The 26,484-nt window shown below is 38.9% G+C and overlaps 1 protein-coding gene across 1 annotated transcript in view; it reads right to left on the reverse strand.

Moving 5' to 3' along the window:
• Nucleotides 1-26,484, reverse strand: part of LOC122796318 (ATP-dependent translocase ABCB1-like) — a 329,590-nt gene that overhangs the window by 219,233 nt on the left and 83,873 nt on the right. Inside the window, exons 5-9 of the mRNA XM_044064705.1 lie at nucleotides 21,372-21,525; nucleotides 18,489-18,570; nucleotides 4,246-4,437; nucleotides 1,793-1,964; nucleotides 1,573-1,697 (exon numbers count right to left, since the gene is read on the reverse strand). Of these exons, the coding sequence (XP_043920640.1) occupies nucleotides 1,573-1,697; nucleotides 1,793-1,964; nucleotides 4,246-4,437; nucleotides 18,489-18,570; nucleotides 21,372-21,525 (725 nt within the window). The remainder of the gene's footprint in view (nucleotides 1-1,572; nucleotides 1,698-1,792; nucleotides 1,965-4,245; nucleotides 4,438-18,488; nucleotides 18,571-21,371; nucleotides 21,526-26,484) is intronic.

Raw genomic sequence — 26,484 nt, forward strand, 5'->3', positions numbered from 1 at the left:
GAAAAGCACCCCTGCTAGAGTGGTGCCCTAGGCAATCACCTAGTTGGCCTATACCGAAGGCCGGCTATTGTTACCATGCTGCACAGTTTATTTGGGGTTACTATTTACTACCAAAAGGGAACTTTAGTGTCTAATGGGACCAATAGTTTCAATTTCATTAATGTTAATTAAAACATTATTTTGATGTAAAGAGAAAGTTTATAATGCAACATAAAATGAGAGTGATGCTGTTAACTTCTTCTATTGGCTTTTCCTGGCTAGGGGTTGCCACAGTAGATCACCCGTCTACTCATGATTGGCAGTGGAGTTTTGCGGTGTCGAGTTGCCAGCCTGGCACTGAACCTTCCACAGAAGGCACACACTTGCATGCACTCAAACCTAGGGCCAATTTAGAGTGTCCAATCCACCTACAGCATGTCTTTGGGACGAAACCAGAGCACCCAGAGGAAACTCACATGGCCACAGGGAGGACATGCAGACTCTGCGCAGAAGGCACCCCAGCTGAGGATCAAACCAGAGAACCTCTTGCTTTCAGGTGACAAAGCTAACCGCTGCACCACAGCGGCCATGAAAGAAAAAGTGGACTGGGCAGTATCTTGAATAAGAAAACATGCAAGATGGCACAGGATGGTAATGTGAGTTTATTAAGAAGATAACAGATGCTGAGGCAAGAAAGCTGAGGTATCTCTAAGCAGAATTAAAAATAGTGATGCACTTCTGCACAGGAAACTCTTATCCTTGACATTCTGTGTGTGCAGTTTTAAAGCCAGTATCTGCAAAAGGGCATAGAAGGCAATGCACAACCAAACAACTAAGTCCTGGGACAGTGTTGGCATCAGAAATTACAACATATTGAAAAAAGGGCTAACCACGTATACCACAAAAGATGAAGGGGATGATATGGTTATGACAGACACATTTAAATAATAAAAAGGATTATAACACACTGGTGAACACTGCTTGTTCTGCCAAATACTGGTCTAAAATCAAGAGAAGGAAAACAAATATGACAGCGCAGATTTTGAAAAGATAAGCTCATTGTAAGCTCAATGTAAAAAGAAATGCAAACTTCTGCCAACAGCTCATCTTATAGCTGGTAATAGAGAAAAACAAACCCTCTTGAGGTTCTTGCATGTAGAGGGTCGCCAGAAGAAAATCTTACAGGATGATGAGAAAAGTCAGATTCAAATTTAAGCAATGTCAGTAGCAGTACTTCTGGCTAAGAGATAAGGCAGACTGTTTAGGGAATAAATGGGCCTCATTCCCCAACACAGATCATTGCAATTCTGTTCCTGCACTGAAAATTTGAATTCAAAATGGCCCTCATTTACTGAGAAATATTTTGCAACACTGTTTCTGCACTGGGAACTTTAACATTAATTTAGGTATATGTTTAATTACTTAGTTCTGAATCTAAACTAATTAAACTCATAAAAAACAATAATTGTATGAATACTATAACAGAATTATAAATGCAGCATATATCAAGTAGCTTGTGCTACTTACTACACTGACACCTTCATAACAAAATGATCGTATTGGAACTGGTATAAGAAAATATTTATCACTTACTTTGCTACTGCTTTCTGCTGTCCCCCAAAAGCAACAACAGTTCTGATTGCTGTCAGAACCTCTTCTGCCACTGCTCCCGCCTTTGCATAAGCCGTCTGCTCCTTACTTGTCAGGGTTGCTAGAAACTGAAAATGTGAGAAATTGGTCAGTACCAGGCAAAACTTGGTAAGATTTAATTTAATTTTCATGAATTGTTTGGGATAACTACTTGTTTTCTTACCTTTGTAGCAAAAGCAGCTGATATCGCAAGCAAAGGACTAACTGCTAAAATAACCAGAGTAAGTTTCCAGCCAAAAACAAATCCGATTATGAATCCAGCAATAAACATTGCAAAAAACTGAACAAATATGCAGATCTTGTCTCCGAGGCCCTCATGAATGGTGTTTATGCCACTGTAGGGGTAGAGAGGAAAGAGAATGAAAGGATACAAGCCTTGTTAGAGGATATCAAAAGACAACATACCAGTAAACACGGTAAACCTCTCTATCAACAATATTTACCTAATATGGGCCAAGCCTGAAATCTGTCAGTGCTGATCAGTGCATTACCCGGTGGGGGGCTAGGGGATATATGTTTATATGACTATATGTCTTTAGACTGCCAACAAACTTTCATTCACATTAAATATGTTTAACAAGTTCATAGGCAATCATTTTTATCTAAAAAAAAATCATTGAAGTATAGTGATCACAAAGAAAATGATTACATTTGCACTCATATAAAATAACCAGAAATTTTGCTTTTCCATTGAGGGTTTGCCCCGCCCCCACGCCCCCAGAAATTAAATATCAGCTCCATGGTCGCACAGCCTGTAATATAATGTGACCACTTGTACCAACAATAAAAATTATGAAAAAAAAAAGCAGTGCATAATATATGCACACCATGACCAAACCTACAGTACTCATATATTTTATAAACACAGATACACTTTTGTAAAACTGAAAAAAAAAAAATCATATTTCACCGTTTGACAAACAAAATGTGGTTTTGCTCCATCGTGCAATATTTAAACATCAGGTTATATACTGAGAATTAAAAATCAATGAATTTTGCAGTCAGTCAATAATGCCAGTTATTAATTTTCCACAGGTCTTGTACAGAAAATGTATCCTGAGCAGCTGATGTAAAGCCAGTTGCTCTGCTAACTTAAGTTCACCAGTTTTGCAGAACATCTCTGATTGTGCCTCATTTATGCCCTGCCCCATGACACCTTCTTTCTGGTAAATCATCAAAGGTCACAGTCAATAATGCCAGTCATTATAGTTCATAGTTCTTACTGTTCAGAAAATACATGCCCATATAACAGCTATTGTTATGTTAATTTTTAAGTGAATTAGACTTGTCTGACACTTATGGCTCTGAGATATTAACAAACTGTTTCATATAGTCAAAGTACAGAGTTTATATCTACCCATCTCCATTGCTACCATGAGAATTTGAGAAAGTGACTTAACCAGACAGCATGTTGTCCAGTGGCCTAAACTGATTAACAAATAGGTAAAATAAAGTATCAATCAAATGTGGCTTGTCTGAGCTGAACACATGGTTTCATCCCTCTACACTAAGGCATTGAGAAGCCTGACACCCTTTTTTAAATTCATCTACCACAAAACTCATTTTCATAAATTAAGTTTTATGATCACGGCCTTGATAAAATAAGCACTAGATGTGGTAATCTTCATCTGCTCTCTGCCTGTCACAGGCACACTTGCTAGTGGATTTAGGAGGCACAGATATAACCTCACTACCTCTGACATTCACATACTTTCAGTCTTTACTTGATAAAGCTCCATTGAAGAATGGTGAGGAATTATTAGTGCAAGCCATTGCACGGTTACCTTTCTGTGGTGTAAAACTGAGAAATCAGCAGGACCAGACTGTACAAAAAAACTGAAATGCTGGCATGATAACACTGGCTAAATATGGTAATTTCATGCTGTCTGCATCAGTACCTCTTGGGAGTATGAGACCAACACTGGTCTTTGCAGAAAAGATAGGGACAGCTGAAGATGTTGAGCTGGGAAACAAAATATAAGGTCAATAAACTGAAATAATAGTTACAGTGACCCTCCATTTAAGAGGTCACTGTTTACAAAGATCATTTGCTATGTGGTGATGAAATAGTGAATTGGCTCATGGACCGTGTACTAAGTTAGTGAAGTAGACTTAGTTTTAAAATTATTAATAATGTCAAGATTATATTGGTAATATAAAATAAACTCTTTGGTAGGATGGAGAGTCACATATACAATGAGCCCTTTAACAAAGCATGAATCAAAATTGTTCCTGATAAAAATGAAAAGCCCCATTTAGCATCAATGCAAACAGCTAAATTTACTAGGCTGGTTCATAAACTCACAGCAATATGATTGCATAAATAAGCAAACATTTGACAGTTGCATGGTGCTCTACTGTACTTGTACAGGGTGTGTTAACAGACTTTAAACACACTTTACACAAGAAAGCTAGGTAAATCTGTACAGAAATAAGATTTCTTTTAACATAGTTCACCTTAGTCATATTAATGTGGTGGAAAAAAATGAGGTCAAAGGGAAATAAAACCTGCTGCCATGGATAATGCACTCATTTCCTTCATGTTTTCTTCAGTTTTAAAAGTTGAAAGAAAAGCCATAAGTCCTTGTGAAATAAGACACCAGGAAATATACTTACTCGGTTAGCCTGGTATTTAAAGTTCCAATCTCATGTGTGTCAAACCAACTCATTTCCTGGTGAAGAACTGCATGAAAAAACTTCTGCCGAATCCTTTGAGACTGTCTTCTGGCAGATATCAAATATGTAGTCACCTGAAAAGTTGCTAGTACCATAGCACTGAATCCAATAGCAGTAAAGTAGTAGGCATATCTGTTTAGCAGATGAAACATTAATTAGGATCAATTTCATTGTTAAACATGTACATATCAATCAATACACCTAGAAAAACATTTCCTAAACAGCCAGAACAAATCTTTAATGCTTATAATAAAGATTTTCTTCATAAAAAAAAAAAAAACTTTTGTAATTTAAAAATGCTTGACATTTCCCAGTTTTGAAACGTAATCGATGAGCTAATTTTTTTATGTATTTCTGTGAGCGTTTATGAAAACAGGACACTGACTCACTACAGGTGATCTAATGAGAACACAGATGTTCTTAAAACCAATTAATCATTCTTCCTTCATTGGCTGGCACAGCAGAAAGCTATTAGTGACAAGGGACAGCAGTGCTCCTCATGTCAATAATGAATGGAAGTACGGAGACATAAAACTAAAATGACACTGCATGACATTAGATCTGGGTGAGCAGGTCCACCCTTGTTAAAAGTAGGACTTGTCCCATTAAGTGTTAGGCAGGCAGCTTGGCATATGAAACTTTTCCATACCTTTCACTTTTTATCCATAATGCTATGTGAAACAGCTTCCTCTCCAGATTCCGAAGGCACGGGAGAAGGACTGTGGATATGCTGACAAGAATGGACCTGCTCTCCCTGATCTTATACAATGACAAGTACATATCTTTTGTATCTGGCATAAGGAGGCCCATCCTCAACAACAGCAAGACAGTCACAGGCTTATCCTGAGGTTTTTGGGTGGTCACTTTGATGGGAACATACATTTGAGAATGGTCATCAACAGAGACCTAGATCTAGAGGTCGCATCCAACGTATAGTACTTTGTGAAAGTATTTAGAGAAGTCCAAGTAGGTGCTACCTGACAATCATATAAGGATGTTTTTAAAAAAATGCCTGAAACATAGTCACGGCTCTGTCTGAGTAAGCTGTAAGTGCAGAAGGCAAATATTTGTTGTGTTTTTCACAGTAGATTTTAATAGACTCAGTCAACCATCTCGATTAAGTAACATCAGACACTTTAAAATCAAATTACATTAAAGAAAAGGGTGAAAATAGTTGTTCTTTCCTTGAGAATTGTATTGTGTGTACATATTCAAAGCTGTCTTTGAAAATCTATAAATTGCAGTAAATCTTCATTTATGTTTATCTAGTCAGAAAATAATATAGTCAGTTTGACATACTGGTTGAGATTTGTTTCAGTGGTTATCTTTGGTACAAAAGATGGATTTGCATGCAGTGACAATGTTATCGTTATGTGATTAAATATGGACAGTTAACACATGACTACAATTCAGACTCTCTCCTGACAAAATAATGTCTGCTATTAATGTGTTTCCCTGACACTTACTTTAACCCTGTGGTAGTGGCTGGTTCAAAATGAGGAAGCATCATATATATATATATATATATATATATATATATATATATATATATATATATATATATTTTTTTTTTTTTTAAATAAAATACAAATCCCAAAGAGAGACTACACCTTTAAAATTAGGTCTGATAAAGAAACTGCATAAAAGGCATATATAGTTTAATAAATGCTAATGACAAAAAAAAAAGAAACTTTACCAAAATCTGAAATGGCTGTAAGGCGCACTTTAACATAAGAATTGAGGCCTCAGTCAAAGATGTGAGAAAGATTGACAAGCAATGTGGGAGTCTAGTTATAAATGGGACAAAAGCTTTCAAAGTACAACAAATTAAAAATGTGCCATCTTAGTCTTGCACTTTTGTCTGGTATTAAGCCTCTTAGGCTGGCACAACAATCTGGACTACCCTTCTGTGCCTGGGTTCTGTGAATATCACACCTCTAGACTCATTGAAAACAGTGGTGGAGTGTTATAGTGTGGGAACATATCCTTTCAAAACAGATACACAGACCCCCCCCCCCCCCAACCAGTAATCTTAATGATCTACAGCTCAACTTAGGGAAATCTAATTTCCAGCTTCTTGACTGCTATAGATTCTCCTCCATAGATCCACTGGCATTCATAGAGGACACCTCTATAAGCAACGGCTCTTTAGTCCTTGGTGACTTTGACTATCCTTCCTTTGATTGGAACACCTACACTTCTAGCAATAGCTATGCTCAGCGATTCTTGAACTGGGTAAATGAAATCAAACTGACCAGGGTTGTAAACATTTTTGACTTAGTCCTCATAAACTTGGTAGCTGTCTGCTCACTTCCCATGATCAGTCCTTCATTAGTAAAGTCTGGCCATAATCTGTTTACCTTTAGCCATTTCTTCAATTTCAAACAGCACCTTCTTTAAAGATTTAAACAAAGTCCACCCCCATGCAATTGTGTTCTAAATTTACCTATGACGACGTTACAGGTGATGCCAGTTTTACAGCCAGTTACAGAAACGATTTTGTGCCCATTTAGATAAATGCATTGACCTAGCAGTCTCTTCCAAACCAAATATGTTGGTAAATTCAAAAATAAACTATGCTGGTGATCTACTAATATAAACAAATTGCATAACAGAAGAACAACTCATTAAAACTGCACCATAGGGTTAGAACCCCATAGCATCAAAAATGTTATTAAAACCTCCCTAAGAAAGTGAAAGCAACTATGAAGACCATTAAAGCATCACACAAATTAAGACTAGTGACAGAAGCAAAGGATAATTGCAGGTTCTTCTTCAGATGCATCAGAAAATGAAGACATAACCTATCAGCCTTACGATTCTTATCTGTAAAGCCACTGGATGCATCATCACTGACCACACAATTATGACACTGCTAGCCTGACTACGCTGGACCCACTGCAATTCAGCTTTGTAAAGGGCATGTCATGCTGTTGAATATCGTCAGCTTCTTTGAGAAGGTCATATAGGTATTTGACAGTGACTGCACCATAAATGCTACCTATCTTGATCTGGCAAAGGCATTGATAATATATGACATAATAAGTCAATGGTCTTGTATTAAATATTTACGTGGCAAGATAAGTAGCTTAAGGACAGAATGCACATTGGCTGAGTGGGTGACATTTCCTCAGACAGAGAGAGAATGTGATCAGTGGCGTCTCCCAGGGATCTGTGCAGGGCCCCCTTCTGTTTGGCATCAATTTTTCTGACCTCCACACTGATAGCAGTGATCTCTGGCTAACAACATTTGCTGATGACTGACAGCTAGGTATAGCTGGCAAATCCCCTTTGGATACACATATCCTCAAAAATGACTTGCTGCACTGAAAAAGGGGTTAAAACCAAACCAAAGAAATGCAGCATCCTCCTCTCTGGGAAGAAGACATTTTGCATCCTACTGAACTGAAAGCAACCTTTTACCATACAAACCAGTGATCCAGATCTGGACACATGGGCTGATTGCTCCTTCTCCTTTGGCCATTAGATGGCAATCATAGTTAGGAAATCCTTTTATACTTCAAGACTAATTGCCACGGGCATCTCTTCTAAAACCAAGGAAGTCATTGTCCTGCATTTTACCTATGAACCATTGTAGCACACTTTTTGGCTCATTGTTTATCAAATTAAATACTGGATGCAGTGAGCCAAAAAACAGAAAAACACTGCAAAAAAAATATATATTTTTTTTTCAGGTAGCAAGCCCCCCACCCCCACACACCCATATACCAACTCCATGGTTTGCACTGCAGTAGAGCAAAGGGCAAAAATCCTGCAAAAATGCTCTGCTGGCTCACAAAATGCAATGCTTTGTGATGAAATGCACTGCTACATTAAAAATTTACAGCTAAAGTCACTATATTGTCAATGGTGCTATCACCTGTAACTATGCCTTGTCTCTGTATTCTGCCTAGTCAGACCCATTATTGGATATAATGTACCATTAGGCATGTACCTGGTTAAAATATTTAAATACTCAAAAAACTACAGAAGTTGTTAAAAAACAGAATCTCTGGTCTCAGAAACCTTGGCTACTAGGACAGGCTTGAGTCCTTGCCCTTATACTCAGTGCCATACTGGAACCCGATGGGAGACTGATGTCTAGCTTACTGGCTCTTATGGATTCAATTATTCTCAGTCTCTTTTTCCTTGACAAGTCAATTTGCTCAGCCAGCACCAGAACTACAGATCTAATTCTTTATCAATAAATAATTAAAAGTAGATGTACAGATGATCACCTAGCACTTCTCCTGCTGGTCAAGCAGCCTGTCATCATAAAAATGTAGTTTGGATGAGTGCTTTTAAATTTACAACAGGACTTACAGATATCAGGTTCCTTGAAAAAGGGTATTAGAGCTTAAGGGCGGTATTAGTGAGGCACACGTGGCCTCTGAAATAACTTGTCTTGTACATCCTAAGATCTTGGGATCTTGTTAAAGTATAAAATGACCCTGGCCATTGCTGAAACTGAAGAACCCATTCAGTCAGACAGACATGAGAGTCCACGCAAAGCTTGTCTGATAAATGTTTCAGTAGGTTTCTGAAGAAACTCTAACAGAGTGTTCTCCGGAAAAGATAAGGCCTGAGCAGAAGAAACCATACTTTTTGAGGCCAAAATGGGACTATATGAATGACTGGGCCTCTTCTCTGATTGGTTTCCTGTATGAATTTTGGGCTAATAATAAATAGGAACAAAGTTATAAAGTAATCCTGTGGGCCATAAACGTAGCTAATGTGGGGTGGAGGGTGCAGCTGCAATTGTCATAAAGAGTTAGGGGTGAGATCAGCAGATGTCAGTGCAAGTGGATTACTAGCATCAGAAATAAAGGCTGGTATCCTGGTACTGCATTCGTGGTCATAACTGATCCACTTTAGCACCGTGTGGTTGGCACTAATTGCAGCAGCTGCTTCTTACAAATGTAACTCAGCTTGAGGATTGTAAATTTGGAAGAAATTTCCTGACTTGATCCTTAAATAAGGAGTACCAAATTGGGGAAAGGACTTTTTTGGGCTCCTCAGCTTAGGGGTCTAGGAGTAGATAGGGTAAGAAAAAGGGACTGGGCTTGCTCCTTATATACAAGGAGTGCCAGACTGGGGGAAGGACCCATTTTTTTGCTCCTTACCTTAAAGCTGGGGCACCATGTCAGAAGAGGGCACTGGGTACCAGAAATACTATCTGCACCTCTGCTGTGGGTCACCTCTGGATCACAGCAAACCTGGGATATTCCCTAGGGAAAGGATGAGAGGAAAGAGCCACTGCACTTGGTGCTGGACAGGGGTGCAAATAAGTCAACGCAAAGCATCTTCTCCAAGAACAGAAAAATCTACCACACTAGGATGAGCTGAGGGACTGTTCATTAGGCATCAGTAAGCAGCAAATAAGCTTGCCCACTAGAGAATTTGCTTCTTGTGACTGTCAGTCAGAAAGTATCCTGTTGGTATAGTTCATTCCCATACTCTTAACTTACTGATGGTGGGGTAGGTAAATTGGGGGATGGTGTAATGGTTAAGACATTTACCTCACATATATCAGGAACAAGTTTTGTTTCTTACCACTGAGAGAAATGGACTTGGCTTAAAATTCCCACAAGGACAATTAGGCTAGAACTTATCTATGAACCACGAATGGCCATCAAACTTTGCAGCATGGAATCTTGAGAAGCCTTTGGTATGAAGACTGCCCTAATTTGTGTAAAACTGATGTGCTGCTTACCCTCTGTCTCTGACAATATAAGTATTAGCCCCTCATAGCCGAGAGAAGAGGCATCTGTGGTGAGAGCCACTACAGCAGCATGGATATGAGAAGAACTAGATTAAGTCTTAGAATGTGTAGTCAGCATCCACATTCTAATTCACAAATCTGGAAATCCTGATCTGTTTTATGGGAATCTGTTAACTGTACAGCATGACAAAGACAGCCATGTATATCACTGAAGCCATTAGATCCAGTCTTGTTAGGGATAAAAGAGAAATTACACGAGAATGAATAATTTCAGATACCAAAATCTGCAATAGGATGATACTGTCAGAAAGAAAGTAGGTTTTGCAGGAGAGAGTGGTATACTGCATATTATGAATGCTAGCTATACAGAGGGCTTGGAATGAGACTTGGCAGCTCTCAGCTTAATTGGAAGAGATCGAAAAGAGACACTCAAGCAGAAAAACAAGTCTCTTTTATGATGAAACAGCTAGAAACCAGTTATTCAGATAAGAAAACACCTCTGGTTCACTGCAACTGTGAATACAAATATGGGGAACACCCTGGGGACTGAGATGAGTCCAAATAGAAGACTCCATAACTGAGAGTGCCTGCCTCATATTTGGAAGCATAAAACTTCTTGGACTCCTTAGTACTCTGTGTGTAAATAGACAACTTGGAGGTCCAAAGAACACAGTCAGTCTCCTTCGATAGACAGGAAAATGGAGTGCATTGTGAGTGCACTGAAACATTTCTTCCAGTTTAAACTCAGCTTGCTTAAATCTAGGCTATGATTTCCGAGAAGGGAATCCTATAGCTTCTGGAAATTACTCTTCTGATCTACTAGTTCTACGTGATGGTCATTCACACCTGCAGGCAGAAGATCAAGGCTTCAATTAATGCATTTCTATACAACCCTTGTTTAGATTTAGTGCTAGCAAGTTATAATTTATTTTTTGATATGTTCTTAATATTTTATTTGTACACATACATTTTTTATTATTTTTTACATACCCAGCATTGGGTATGTTTTAAAGTTTTACTATACTGCTGTAAGGGGATTAGTGATATATATCACTAACAATTTAATTGATTAATTGAATGAGTTAAGTGTCAGTTATTTTATATAAGGAAGTGGATTTTTTTTGATTATTCTTATGAAGTCCCATGTTTAGGTACAAAAGCAGTTGGTTTCATATTTAAAAAAGTCAGATTACTTATTTTATTTTTAGTGGGAGACTCGTATTTTGACTTGTTCTGCACCCAGCATTTGTACTGTGGTTATTGTTTTTATTTCTGAACATTATTCAATTTCTTTGAACTAGGTTTAAATTGGCCTGCAAGGGCAGCTAGCCTAGTAATTACCAATGAACCTTTAAATCTGTAAGAGGGTTTTACTTCAGTTCTAGGCATTTTAGGTTGAGGATGTGGACAGGAGTCCTTAACCTTATCACTTTTGTGTTTCTTCTTTTTATTCTTAGGTTCATCGGTGTATGCTAGGCTAATGGCCCTGGAGTCTAGCCCAAAAAGATTCCCTGGTATCATGCTGCCCGATGTTAGTTCCCAGTGCCCCTATCAAGCAGGCCCACTGAAGTAATCCCCGGGGTGAATTTTCTATTGCCCATCCACTCATCAAGATTTCTCTTGAAGAGGGCTAGTGAGGTGCTCTGCTTGACGTGAATGGGAGGTCTGTTCCAGAGCATGGGTAGTCTCTGGGTTAGGAACCTGTCTGTCCAGCATGTTCTGTTTATTGTGGTAATGAAGTTGAGATCCCTGGAGTGTGTGGCACAGAGGGATTGGGATTTCTTCAGATGTAGCATATCTAACAGCTCTGGGTCAGACATGGCTTTGTAGGTCAAGCATAGATCACCTCTATGTAGGCGATATGAGACAGAGTATAGCTGGTGTTTTTTGAGTCTATCCTTATAGGGCATGTGTTTAAGGTCCAGGATCTTCTTAGTGAGGTATTTCTGTGGCCTTTCCAGTTGTTGTAGGTGTCTAGTGAGGTACATGCCAAATGGGGTGTTGCATTCTATAATAGGTCTAATGAGGGATGAGTAGAAAGGGGTTATGACCTCTTTCCTCCTGGATGAGAAGCCCTTTATAATGAGATGTGCCACATAGAAGGACTTTCTGACTACAGTGGCAATGTGGTTATCAAAGGAGAGGTTGCTGTCAACCTGTGTCCCTAGATCTCTTATCACACCTTCAGTGTTTAATGGACTACCGTCAGTGTGGTACTTCATGGGCACCAAGTTTTTTTCAAAAGGGAATGACTATAGATTTTTGGCATTGAGCTTAAGGCAGTGGTTCTGGCACCAGTCATTTGTCACAGTGAGGCCTTTTTGTAGAACATTTATCAGATAGAGAGTCAATAATGGCTCCCAGTTTACAGTCATCTGTGAACTTGGTCAGCCAAAGTCCCTTTGTATTGGCTTGAACTGCAGAGAAGTAGATGCCAAACAGGAGAACCCAGGACCAATCCTTGTAAGACTCCACTTGTAACTGGTTGGTAAAAAGATTCGGAATCTGCTACTTTCACAGTGTGGGTTCTATCAGTGAGCCAGTTTGCAACCCACCTTGTGACAATAGGGGTGTATGCCTAGTATAGAACGCCTATCTATGATTCCTGAGTGAGGGATGGTGCTGAAGGCCTTGGCAAGATCAATGCAGGCTGTGTAAACTACCTTGGCTTCATCCACAGCTCTGGTGACAGACTCTAAGAAGTCTATCAGGATGAGCAGGCATGATCTACCTTTCACAAATCCAAACTACGTGGTGTCCAGAGTTTGGAGATTCCCTATGTCCCTATTTATAAGGTCCATGATGATGCGCTCCATAGCCTTATATATCAGGCTACTTAGGCTAATGGGGCAGTAGTTACCAGGGTCTGTGGTTGCTCCCACTTTGGGGAGTGGGATGACCATAGTGGTGCACCATTTGGTAGGAACAAAGCCTGAAGTGAGGCCGTGATTGAACAGGGCACTCAGGTGTGGTGCCAGTTCACTTTGTAATCCATGTAGAACACAGCCAGGGATATTATCAGGTCCCATGGAAGCTGTATTCTTTGCTTTGGACAGTGCGCTTTTAACCTGTGCAGCAGTGATAATAGGAACTTGGAATTCCTCTGGTATTGTGATAGGCCCTTTAGGGGGTGAGAGGCGGGTAAAGTTTGCACTGAACCTGTTGGCCAGTATATTGGCAATATTCATTGGCTCGGTATATGTGTTGCCATTGTGCTGTAGCTCAGAGCAGATCCGAGTGTTGCCATGTAGATCTTTGACATGACTATAAAATGCCTTGTGGTTATTTCTAGTATCTGCTGCAATTTTGTTTTTGTAGCTAGCTTTAGTGGATTTAATTAGGGATCTCAGTTTTTTGCTGAGGCAGTCTTGGGACTTCACCTTTTTCTGCAACAGTTTCTTCCTTCTGTTGTAGAGTTTGTTTATGGTAGGGGACCACCAGATTGGCTTCATTTTTTTTGGAGGAGAGCGTCTTTGTTCTAGTTGGTATGGCCCGTTCCATGCACTTGTGTATGCGTTCATACAGTGCATTGGTGTATGATTCATTCATGCACCTATTTTTCATTTGCATGGGCATTGTAAAGTTAGCCACCTCTGTTAGCTTTGGAGACGTTTTTTACAGTGGTTTCCTTTATGGGGGATGAGGGTGGTATGTGGATATCCAAGGTGATTAACTTGTGGTCAGATCTGACCAGGGAGGAGTTGATTACTGGTGTACAGCAACAGTCTCCCATGTTAGTAATGACCATGTCAATTTTGCTATGCCTGGTGGGGGTAAGAATGAGTTGGTCCAGGGCACTGGAATTAATGAATCCCAAAAAACGCTGAGCTAGTATGTTGGTACATGATTAGTTTTTCCAGTTAATGGAGGGGTAGTTAAAGTTCACCAGTATACGGGTGTTGGGTTGTACCTTAATATTTTCTAGGGTGTTTAGGAATGTGGAGTGGGAGTCTTAGGACATAGTGGGGGATCGATAGCAGGCTACAACCTAGATTGCAGTCTTACCCAGTGCTAGTTGTACCTGTAGTATCTCTGATGCATTGTGTTGGGCTAGTAGTCTGTAGGTGTGCATATCCTTTATGAATATGGAGATACCACCACCACCTTTAGGGTTCGGTCCAGGCTTTGGGGCTGAAAAGTGTGGTATGAATTATAACCTGGTAGCGCGGTGGTGCTTTCTGGAGCCTTGAACTAGGTCTCTGTTACTGCACAGTTGTCAATGTTCTCCATTTTAAGGAGTGCTTTGAGCGAGTGCATTTTGAGAGTTAGACTTCTAGCACTGAGTAGCATAACCTTCAGATTACATTTTCTTGTAACTGTTATTGTGGCAAATTTGTCTTCAGGACATTGCCTAAAAATGGCACTATAGGGGTGGCAAGAGCCTTGGCCAGTATCCGGAATCCCAGGGGTGACAGGTGCAGGCCATCTCTGGCAAAGCATCAAGGTCTGTCGATCATGTCATCCCAGGTAGACAGACACTGGATCCCCTTAGAATGACACCAGAAACCTAGCCATTTCTTGAAGTCAATTTTCTGCTTGTACTGTGGTATCATTCTGGGTGACGGTAGGATGCTACTCAGGGCTAGGGTCATACCTACCTGTGCTACAAGATTAGAGAGCTCCTCCAGGTCTCTTTTCATGTAGTCCAGGGAGGTACATCTCAAGTCATTCACTCCAACATGGGCAATGACAGAGTCATATTTGTACCTGTTGTGGAGTGACCTCAGTGCATGCATTATGTGGCAGATCCTGGCACCCGACAGGCAGGTGACTGTAACTTTCTCCTTGTTTAACCTAGTGAGTGGGACATCAGTGTGCCTTACTATCGAGTCACCAATAACTAGTGTATTGGGTAAGCTGTTTTGCCTTACGGGCTTTGGTTGAGTGGCACACTGTTTATGTGAGCTATGTGTCTCATGGTTTGTGCTGGGATATGATGGTTGTTTGCGTTTCTGCCTCGGAGGTCTTTTCTGTTTGCGGAGGCTCTCAATAAAAATCTATCCAAAGGTGGGTTTGTGTTTTGTGTTACTATGTGAGAGTTGTGGTGGTATATGTTCTGGAGGGCTATGTGTTCCATGTTAGTGCCGGTGTTGACTTTCTCTTCCTGACTGGCTAGTGCTTCGCTTCCAGTTTGGCTATATAGGTGCATCTCTCACAAGTCGAGTGTTGGGGGGGTAAGAGGAGAGGGTTGGTTGTGTACATGAGGCAATTGCTACATTACCTCAGGATGATCAGGTTAATAAGAGAAAGCATAGGGAACTGACCTTTAGATATGTCTGGATAGGTGTTCAATTTATTAACAACTGAAGCTGTTTTTATTTCTAATTATGGAAGGTTTAGTGCTGGCAGCAGTATATATGCTACAGTAATTTCTACAAGATGTTTTGAGCACATGCAGGACTTAATAGTCTAGTTGTAGTACTAAAAAGATGAAAACTAGCAAGATCTAAGGGAAAATATGAAGAGTAGACTTTCTGGCACCGGGAATAGTTTACCCTAGCTTAGCGGTGCTGCGCGTTGCGCAAATATGTGGAAACACAGGGTTTTAAGGCAGAAAGTTAAAAGGGATAGACTGCAGCTCAAAATGGCCAATAAGGTACAATTTCAAAGCTGGAAACCACTACTCTAGCAGTAGATAGGCTGCTTAATGCTTACCACTCCCACTGATAAGCAGAAAAGCTTCCCTCTATCCAAGTAAGGTCTGGGCAATTCAAACTCCAATACAGTCCTGAATTCAGCAAATCTGAATCCGGACTATTCTAGTATCAGAAAAAGGCAGGAGAAACAAGCAAACAGATTTTTTTTTCAGAAAAAACAGTAAATATACACTTAGAACAGCAGTAAATTAACTTTTTAAGCACAGAACAAGCTAGCACACTTGAGTGTGTAGCCAACAAACAATAAATGCAGTTGTAATAAATGCAGTAATTTAAAAAATGGCTAAGGTAAAATGCAATAAATGGATTAAAGCAAATTCAAACAAAAAAGGCAAACAGAGATGCTTAGAATCAGTTAAAGTCTCACTTTCTTCCTTCTGCTGCCCTTGTAGTCTGCAGGATGCCAAAACAGGATCCACTGAGCTCAAACAAGCGCAAACCCGCGCACAGAACCTTATTCCCTTCTAAACAAGTTCAGTTTGTTCTTTCCACCCATGATACTAAAAAGTATAAATCAAAAGTCTCTTTCTCTCTCTTTCCCGGACATGCACTGATGAATATGCATGACCAAACATTATACAGCATTCATAAAAATCTCTGTTGATAGTCATGTAAGAAAACTAGATTACAAATCTATCAAGTTACATAAGGACATCTGATTGCACATCTTTAAAACCAGCTCTTGCTTGGGTAAGTAGACCAAACTGTAGTATAGAACAACTTAACACAAATCCTAACCAGGTCTAATGTTTGTGAGCTGTAAGTGAAAGGTGAGCAGAAGGAGAATATGCAATTCTTTTCACAGGACTCAATAATACTACAAAATTCAAAAGAACAATATTAACAGGTTTGTCGCAAGACCTTCTGCTGACATGTGGTGTTGGTTTTCGAACTGTGGGGTAATTTTAAAGTTCATTAGCAATTAGACTCAAAGGTGCAACACTCAAGTAAACTGAACTCTGTATTAAGAGGTAGGTAAGAGTCTCAAGCACTGCATGAAACTTTAAACTGAAGCAACCTAAAAGTCTCAGTAAGAAATAGTCTATACAGCCTGAAGTCCAAAACATCTTTTAATAAATAAAATAAATGTCTTTTGGGTAATACCTCATTGAATAAAGCAACATTTCTGTACACAGAGCACATGGAACATATTGTCAACACTTCAACTCCAGGACCCCATAATTTCACCAATAACACCCAACCTTTTCAGGCATTATTGTTTGCATACATGTCAGACCCACAGAACCAGACAGAATTTCTAGAAACTGGGTGGTATGCACCTAACCAGGCATATCCAACAATAGGAACATTTGCAAAGGTTTCTGACTAAAACAATACAAGGCACTATCCCTGTATTCTGTCTCCTACAGGCTTTTGAGGAGAGATGTATGCCCAGCATACAGGGCATTGTCAGACCCCACTCTGATGGACCTCCTACATACCCACAAAACAAACAGGACTAGGATTACCTGTTCTAAAGACTTAAACCTTCCTGTGACATAAACTGGACTTGCTGTAGAGACATGTATGTATCCCAGAGACTACCCTGTCTCTGGAACAGGCTCCCCATCCATCTGAAGCAGAGTTCCTCCCTAAGCCATTTCAAGTGCAACTTGGACAATTGGATGGGGAATAGCAAATTCATCCCTAGTTTGGCACCTATGTCTCTAATGGACATAGGCAACCTGTGAATGGTTCATCTCCCAGGCCCCTACTTGTAAATCTTTCATCTCCCATGTACCTGCCTACACTTAATCAAGGATATCAGAACTTGTCAGAGATTTGGGATGCATGGCATTGTGGTTGTTAGCCTAGTAAATACCTATGAACTAAGAGTCTAAGTAAAGGAGCGGGTCCCAACATTTCACATGGTTACCAGTGGAAAGTTGTTTGTTAGTAGTAGAGTAGAATAACTGCTAAAATACTGAACAGAAATTGTGCTCGATAATTAAGAAAATCATGCTAAATGACATAAAAAGAACAAATTTATTTAGTGCATGAAAAGTGGGAACAATTAGCTAAGTATTGCTTTGAGGGTGGTGCACTGACAATAACAAAGGAAGGAATAAAGGTAAAAGGCTCAAAGTCAATGCAAGCAATTAAAGCAGCCATTTTACTGTTTTAATGAACTGATTTATTTATTTTTTTGCTAGTATGGTCCTTGTTGGCATACAGTGCTACTGCTGTTCTGCACTAGGCTTATGGGTGGGGCTGGCATGAAGTTCTTTTTGGGGAAACGGGGCACAGAACAGATGTGCTGGCCCAGGCATCTAACCCCATTGCTACAGCTCTGCCACATAAGCTGCACCCTTCAAAACGCCACCCAAAAAGAGATACACGTCAATGTAGGTCAATTACCAGCAAAACAAAATAGCCAACTTGAATAGGTATGGGCTATCCTTACTGTGTTTCAACCCCTAAAATCAATTGTGCTTAGGATAATGAGAAGTAAGTGTCATTGTTGACATACCCTCCAAAAGATTTCACTGATAAATCACACCAGCTTGGCATTAGGTACTTTTCACATCACTTCAGTGCAATGACATATCACCTCATTAAAGGAAACAATACTTTAGATAACTTAAGGTGGAAGTTAAAAGTATTTATGTTCATCTCTATAAAATAATGCATGCAGCTGTTAGTTTACTATATTGACAGAGGGAAACCAATAGTGATTCCGAATGGAATTAAATATTCTTAAGCATGGACTTGGTCTTTACCCTTAAAACTTTCTAACTGACAAAATATGTGATATAAAACATTTCACATTTATTGCAGAAAAAAACGTAAATGTGTCATTTTACCTTGTCATTTCCTTTTCTATATCTATTCCAGGGATCTGACAAGAACCGACTGACACGTTATGAGTAACAGAAGAATTGGCAACTAGAAGAGGAAAAATAAGCAGACGATTTAAATAAAAGCAGTTTCACACATTTTTTTCCATAAACACATATTTAAACTAAAATAAAATCACTAAACCACATCTTTCCTGTTTCTATGAAAGGAATAATACTTGACATTAAATCTACTGCCTATAACTTGTTTGAGATGTGATTTGTTTGATGTCATGCTTTGTGCCAGATGTGTAGCCAGAAGATTCCATTCGGCTCTCACTTTCTCATACTGTAGGTCTCACACTCCACCTCACATATAGAAAAATATGAATTGATACATCTCCAAAAATGTTGTAGTAAATGTATCCCTGTAGTCAGCCTTGAAATAAATTATATTCATATCTGTGTTGCACGAGATAGCTTGTATAAAAATCAGACACATTTCAGCCTCGTTAAGCCACACTATTTCTGAGAAATGCTCAGAAGAACGTGTACTCAAATACAGAGTATGCTTGGCTACATCTTTGTGTTGTATGGGAGGCCATTTTCTTCTCTACTAGGTCTTTGTCATTAATAGCCCACTTTACTACAAAAGAAAGACAAAAAGAGCTAGGGTATTCTGTTCATACTAAGGGCATAGTTTGTTGTACAGACAATCCTCTTACCTCATTACACAGACATACTATACACAACTTTAGGACTATTTTCTTCTCTAGACCTTAGACATGGCTTTATCAGCAGTTGCTACAAAATCATTTATTCATTATTTTGTATGGATCTTTCAGCAAATTATCAGTCTAAGAATTTTGACCTGGCAGCATTGGTCCAATATGATGTGCTAATATATATATATATATATATATATATATATATATATATATATATATATATATATATAAATATATAAATATATAAATGTAAAACCATTAGACAACATTTTACTGCATTATAGTACTAAAAAGAAAACAAAACTGTTGTCACTAGAAGGCATCTTCTATATGATACCCATAAATTTTATTTGTTTCAATACCACCAAGGTTTCAATGACATTATCAATCATCCATCCATTTTCATAAACTCTTTGTCTCCTATCCTGATGAGAACTGCAGTGATAGCAAGCTGAGCAGTGTAATCCAGACCGTCCTCTATCCAGCGAGTCTCCAGTTCCTTCTGTGGGATTGTCAGGTTAGATTGTAATGGGCCTCTGTGATGTACGCCCATGCCTCTGCTTGTGTCTAATCAAAGCGTCTTGCTCATCACTTAGTGCCACTACATGATCCACAGTCTCCCCTGGGGAGCCCACTCAAAGAGAAGTAGTGTGCAGGCTAAACCTTCTTATTCTTCTCTTCCCTCATACCAGCTCCAACAGGTACCATAGCTGTCAATCAAACTCAGGTTACCTGGGCTGTAGTCAGAGTTTTATCTAGATAGCAATAATTTAAATTTTAAATGTATAATTTATATGGACAATCAACTCAATTTTAAATAGCAATAATTTGTTCCAAGTTGTTTTTCATTTAGCACAGAAATTACAAAAATAAGAGGTTAAATGATTAACCCTATTTATAATAGTTTTAAATCAGGTGCTGCTGGTCAAATATTCCAGTAGCTAATTCATTGAAATTTCTTGAATGGTAGTATTCGGACATTGAGAAAGTATTTGTGAGGATTTCACATGACAAGGCTCTTTGAGTTTATCATTATTTAGAAAGCTTGTATCCGAAATTCGTATTTTTTTCTGATGAAGAATTATGTTTACCGCATTGCTATGTATGGTTTAAAAAGTTATTGCGAAAGGGAGTAACGTTGCTCCAAATCATTTAAGTCAGAGTGCAGGACTCTGGCATTATTTTCTGCTCTCAGCTGTTGATAATGTTTGGTACTCTACGTCAGGTGATCTGATGCTGAATAAATTTGTCACAAAATGACATACCAGACTTATCTGTTATAATAAACCACAATAAACAGAACATGCTGGAGGGATAGATTCCTGTCCCAGAGACTTCCCATACTCTGGAACAGACTACCTATGTCAAACAGAGCTCCTCATTAGCACTCTTCAAGAAAAATCTTGATGATTGGATGGGTAATAAGAAATTCACCCTGGGGGTCACTTCTGTGGTTCTGCTTGACAGAGGCACAGGAAAATAATTGTCTTGGGTGACGAAAGCCAGGGTACCTTTTTGGCTAGGCTTGTATAGGGTCTAGGGCCAATAGCCTAGTACCTACCTATGAACCTATGAATTTGTTAAACTCACAATTCTTTAAAATTTGTATTGTTTACTCTCTACCAGAAATGTAAAAGTCACAAAAGCAGGAGTGAATCAATATTCCATTTTGCTGGGATCAGTTAACTTTGTCATGCTGGGTTTTCAGTCTGTCATAGGGAATACTAATACACACTTATAAGTAAGAACAATACAGACTTCAGTAGGTTTAGGAAAACCATGTTGGAGAAATGAATGATAGCATACTCTTCGAACTTGGAATTTTATTTTTAGAACTGAAATAACCATCTACAGATTTCAAATAAATTATCTGTTAACTTTCTTCCTCCTATGCATTACATGCTTGTCTGAATGTAACACCAGATGACAAATTGTGTTCAGTGCCCATTGTCCAAGAATTTTTACTTTGCAAAATGAAACACAAGTAGAATATGAGTCTCTAACAATAATGATTGATTTAATCATTTTGTGCAGGTTAGTGTTGTTTTGCCAATATAAAGTAATACTTTTTATTAGGTGTCTTGCTACACAATGTAAAGGGATCTCAAGAAGTAATCCTATAACCAAATGCATAATGGAAAGAACATCCGTGGTTAACACATGCGAGAACCAAGCATCTTACCAGAAGACATGTTTGCTGTAGTGCCACTCTGTACAAAAGCATCAGTCATTTCCCCAAAGACGATGATCATTATGGGCAAAGCAATGCCATGTCCGAGTGCACAGATGAATCCTACTATCATCAGAAAAATGTCCAAACCATCTGCAAACTGAAACTAAAGGAAAAAAAAAAAAACAAGATAAACAACTTGGCACATCAACTCTGAAGACTTGTAGAAATATTGACTGTCAATGCTATTTTCACACTAGCTAAAAAAAAAAAAAAAAAAAAAAAAAAAAAAAAAAAATAAGATAGAAAGCTACAATTGGGAAACATATTACTCCAATGCTAATATACAGTTGTTATGAGATAACCTAACTCCAACAACTAGGTAATTAAAAATGACAATGTCAAGAAGTTAAGATGGTATATTAGCAGTACTCACCTCAGCATATTCTGTAGTATGCAGAACACACTCAGTATATTCTGTAGTACGCAGTACACACTCAGTATATTCTGTAGTACGCAGTACACACTCAGTATATTCTGTAGTACGCAGTACACACTCAGTATATTCTGTAGTATGCAGTACTCACCTCAGTATATTTAGTAAATATGTTGTAAGTAATTGCTATGTTAAATTGTTAATCGCTATGTAATCCAATGTAACTACTGTCTGTTTATTTTACTGTGGAGCTTTTCTCCCCAGGCCTCCACTGAAAATGGACCTACGTCCAGTCGGACACTCCCAGTCAACAAATTTAAATAAAATAAAATAAAATAATATTCTGTAGTATGCAGTACTCACCTCAGTATATTCTGTAGTATGCAGTGCTCACCTCAGTATATTCTGTAGTATGCAGTACGCACCTCAGTATATTCTGTAGTATGCAGTACTTACCTCAGTATATTCTGTAGTATGCATGTAACAATGGTCTTGTTCTCTAGAACTAATAGCAAATTATGCTGTCAGGAAGAACTGCAACCAAAAGAGACTACTTCCATGATCGTGAATGTGATTCAGAGACATGTTACAGTGAGGAAGGACTTCATTATCAGCTAATTTGTATGTCCCTGAATAGCCTGTGATTCCTGTGAGTGCAAATTAGCACTTTCCTGCAGTAAATTCCTCGGGCAGCCCATGCATTGCATTGGCACAGGCACCACCATTTATTCTTCACACACACACACACACACACACACACACACACACACACACACACACACACACACACACACACACACACACCTTCTACCTGTCCCTGAGCTGAGAGAGAACCCATGATGTTTCTTATTATTTTTAGCCCCCCCCCCCTTGTAAATCATGGATCCTTGCAATTAGTCAATAATACCAGTAATTAGAGTTTTATTCTTATTATTGTTGGTAAAATATACCATGATGGTAGACTTGTTGCTCTATTAAAATTTTCAAAGAGTTCAAGTAATAGCTTTAAATTAGAAAGATCCTGATGTAGTCTCTTATATGTGCCATACCCCTTAGAACTATTAATTGTTGTAGTCAATGAATAATGCCAGTCAGAATTCAATACTTCTTATAGCATAAAAAATATACTGTAGCACAAATCCTTCTCAGTTACTAGAGAGGGGCTTAAGGCTCTTGCCTAACATGATGTTCCTTGTCCAGGGGTGCGGGGTTCAATCCCCACTCCTTTTACTTTAACTCCTTTTTTTTTCAAAGACTTAAGGTAATATGTTAAAAGTATATGTGGTAGTACCATGAACATGCACTCTGCTCAGGAGCTGGGGGGTGTGCCAAGGGTCCGGAGTTTAAAACTCCCCAACTTTTTTACTTGAACTTTTTTTCCAATGACAAGTAACATCTGAAAGTATCCATGGTGTCTAGTCATAGTGCAGACAGCTAAAGATCTGCTAAAGAATTGCATGCAAGTGTGAAAGGTACAAGGTCATAATCTTTTTAAGTGCTTTTAGGGCTTGCTATAATGTGTATCCCTGGTATCTACTGATCCTCCTGCCCAATGTCTTTCATGCGGGTCTATATTATTTAAACAAAGTTTTCCAACTTCGAATACCATATGGGTGACACCATATGGTTGAAGTTAGAAAACTTCAAATAGTTAAAAAAAAAAAAGAAAGAAAAGACTAAACTAGGAGCTGTAGGCAGGGGGCAAACCCCCCCTGCACCCCCACACCCCCCTCTTTAAATATAACAACTCAGAGACCTCACTATAATGTGGTAAAGGGAAGACTTCCCTTTAACTGCACTGTAGTGCGATCTCAGAGTTGGTATATTTAAAGAGCGGGGGGTGTGGGGTCCGCAGCCCCCCCCCCACATGGGGGGTACAGGGGGGCTTGCCCCCCTGCTTTAACATGTTAGGTGACTTTTTTTTTTCACTATACTAAGTTTTCTAACTTTGACCATACGGTGTGGACGATGTGGTATTTGAAGTTAGAAAACTTTGTTCAAATAATATAGCCCCTTTCATGCTGCAAAACTTTTTCATTTAAGTTCCTTTTGGGTATGGTATAAAGAAGAATTCTGGTATCTTGTGTTCCCCCTAATATTGCAAGCTTTGCTAGTTAGTCAAACAATATGAAGGCATGACAACCCTACTCCACAAAAATGTGCACACACATGCATACACACACACTTGCACCTCTTAATTTGGTGTCTCTCTGCCTGCTGTAAATGAGGGATAATTCTAGTCAGGCAATAATGGCATGCATTACAGTTTTAGTCTTCATAGTGCTCAGTAAATGCACTGCAAAGCTAGAATTGTGGCTCTATTAACTTTTTATCTTAATCAGAGTCATATTTAAAATTTCCCTCTAGTGTCATCTTGTGTTCCTCCCGCCTTTGTCCAGAGGTCTTCATCATGACCATTTAGAGATATGTCAGCCTCTCCATATGGATACATCCCAATCCTTCTCAGCTATCCCCAGTTTTACAGAATGCTCCTGATTTTGCCTCTTCTGCTTGCCCTGTCCCTTGTAATTCATGATCTGTTACAGTCAATAACGTAATCCAAAAATTTCCATGCAAGTCCACCAGTGTTAACCAAGAACCAAACAGTAAAAACACACTGAACTATGTTGACCCCAGCTAGATGAGTTTATTGTATGACCATCAGTTACCACTGTGTAGGATCACTGTGGCGGGCCCTTCTTTGAATTAGGAAGGGCCACCACTACTGATAATAGCCCAGGTTAGGGCTTACCACTGGCCCTTAAAATGTATGCATATTAGCATCTACACAACTTCATGTAAGGCAAACATTAGGATAATATAAATACAGAAGATATAAACAGCTAATTAAGATGTTAAAAATTTACAAGAAAATACATCAAACAGAATGTGCATGCTAGATATACAGCTAAGACATACTGGTTATTAAAAGAGATCTCAACTCCATTTGCATTAATATTTTGTTTTTAGAAATATAGAGTATTACTGTTTTAATGAGAAAAAAAACATGCTTAAAATGGGCAAAAGTGCTGTGTTAAAATGAGTGCAGAGGAAAATATCTGCGCATTTATGTGCCAGTGGTGTGCAGAAATAGTGAACAGGTTAAGAGAAGAGGTATACCATTTTTGAATGTCTTTATTAAATCACATTTAAACAATGATACAAGTACACATAAGTTAATAGAAACCATAGTAGCATTTTCTCATTATTTTCATGAAATTCACTTACATGTTTTCGTTTTAACAATTATCATTCAAGCCACATTGTGTACATTGTTCTGTTCCTGCCTTCCTTTAAAGAAGTATACATGTTTTTGAAAATCTGCTGGTGGCAAAGTATGTTAGGAGTCGAGGAGTACAGCCCATACATCAATAGATGATGGTGTCAATCTAGCCCATCAGTGGATGACAGCCTCACAATGCCAAACTCTATTTCAGGACACCTGAAGCACATCAAGTGGCAAATGAAGCTATTCCGACACCACTACGCAAAATGCAAGGAATCATTTACCCTTGACACCCTCTCTAATTAGTTGTTCTCTGCTAAGAAGACTTAGCAGCACTTCACCCATCTGTAAGTGATCAGAAAGCTGTCAAGTTCCTTCATCCCCCAATATATGACTGAATCCCTTGTGACCTCCTTCACTCATATATTAATGTTCAGAGACAATGGCCTTCCTATACCACTGCATCATTCATTCCATCAGCAAGTTCCCAGCTGTTCAGAGTCTTTGTATCTGCAATGTTGTCGGTAATTGTGTTGTGGAGGTATTAATGGCAAATACCTCTGATTCTTGGATATTTTGGTGCCAGCTTTGAGAGTGTCTTTGGATATTGTGTGTGTTGAAAGGGAAGGAAGCTATACTGGTCTAGTACTTAGCACAAAGCTTTGTTTCTTAATTTCATGAGTTCTGAAGAAGTCCAAGCATTGGATATGTATGAAAGCACTTAATTCACATTTAATAACATTTTCATTCATCAGTTTGGATGTACTGGAATGTTTTACTTCCTGTACCCTTTCTTTGTGAGGGCAACAGTGTGGACCATTTTTTTGTGTTACTTGTTTACCTGCGTGGTTAATCCTCTGACTTTTTCCCAGCTGCCCTTTCCCACATCAGACCTTCAAACCTTCATTGTCCATTTGCTCTTTCTGAATGTCTGTCCGTCTCACCAGTTGGTAATCAAAATGCTGTGCCAGCTCCTCACACACAATGATGGTGCCATTCTACCTCTGTTCAAACAGCCAGTGGTGCATCTCCCCAACTAATACAACTTCTTGTAACGGCAATCAGGAAACCATGACCAACAACTGCTAAGTGTTGGTGAGTGCACTCATTGGTTACTCAAAGACCAATAATCACTCACTTTTTTTAAATGCAGGTATGCCATGACCTGGTACGAGTGGGTTATAAGATTTTATTTCCATTTGAATATCACCCATACAAATCACCCTACTCTTTATTCAGAGCTGGCAGTATTATGCTCACAGTAGGATTGTCTCAGTTGGCTTAGTGTAGTGCTACTGATCATAGGATCTTTGATACAGATATTATCTGAAAAAGCAGGTCCAGAACTCTGCAGCAAGCTCCTGACACATCTTCTGGGTTTTGCTACATTACTCTGTACTGTATAACCTGCACTGGATGCTGGTAGGGGCTCCATCTGTTTAAAATTTTTATTTTCATCTACA

This window comes from Protopterus annectens, chromosome 3.part0, assembly GCF_019279795.1.
Source record: "Protopterus annectens isolate FY-2018-M chromosome 3.part0, PAN1.0, whole genome shotgun sequence".
Taxonomy (NCBI): domain Eukaryota; kingdom Metazoa; phylum Chordata; order Ceratodontiformes; family Protopteridae; genus Protopterus; species Protopterus annectens.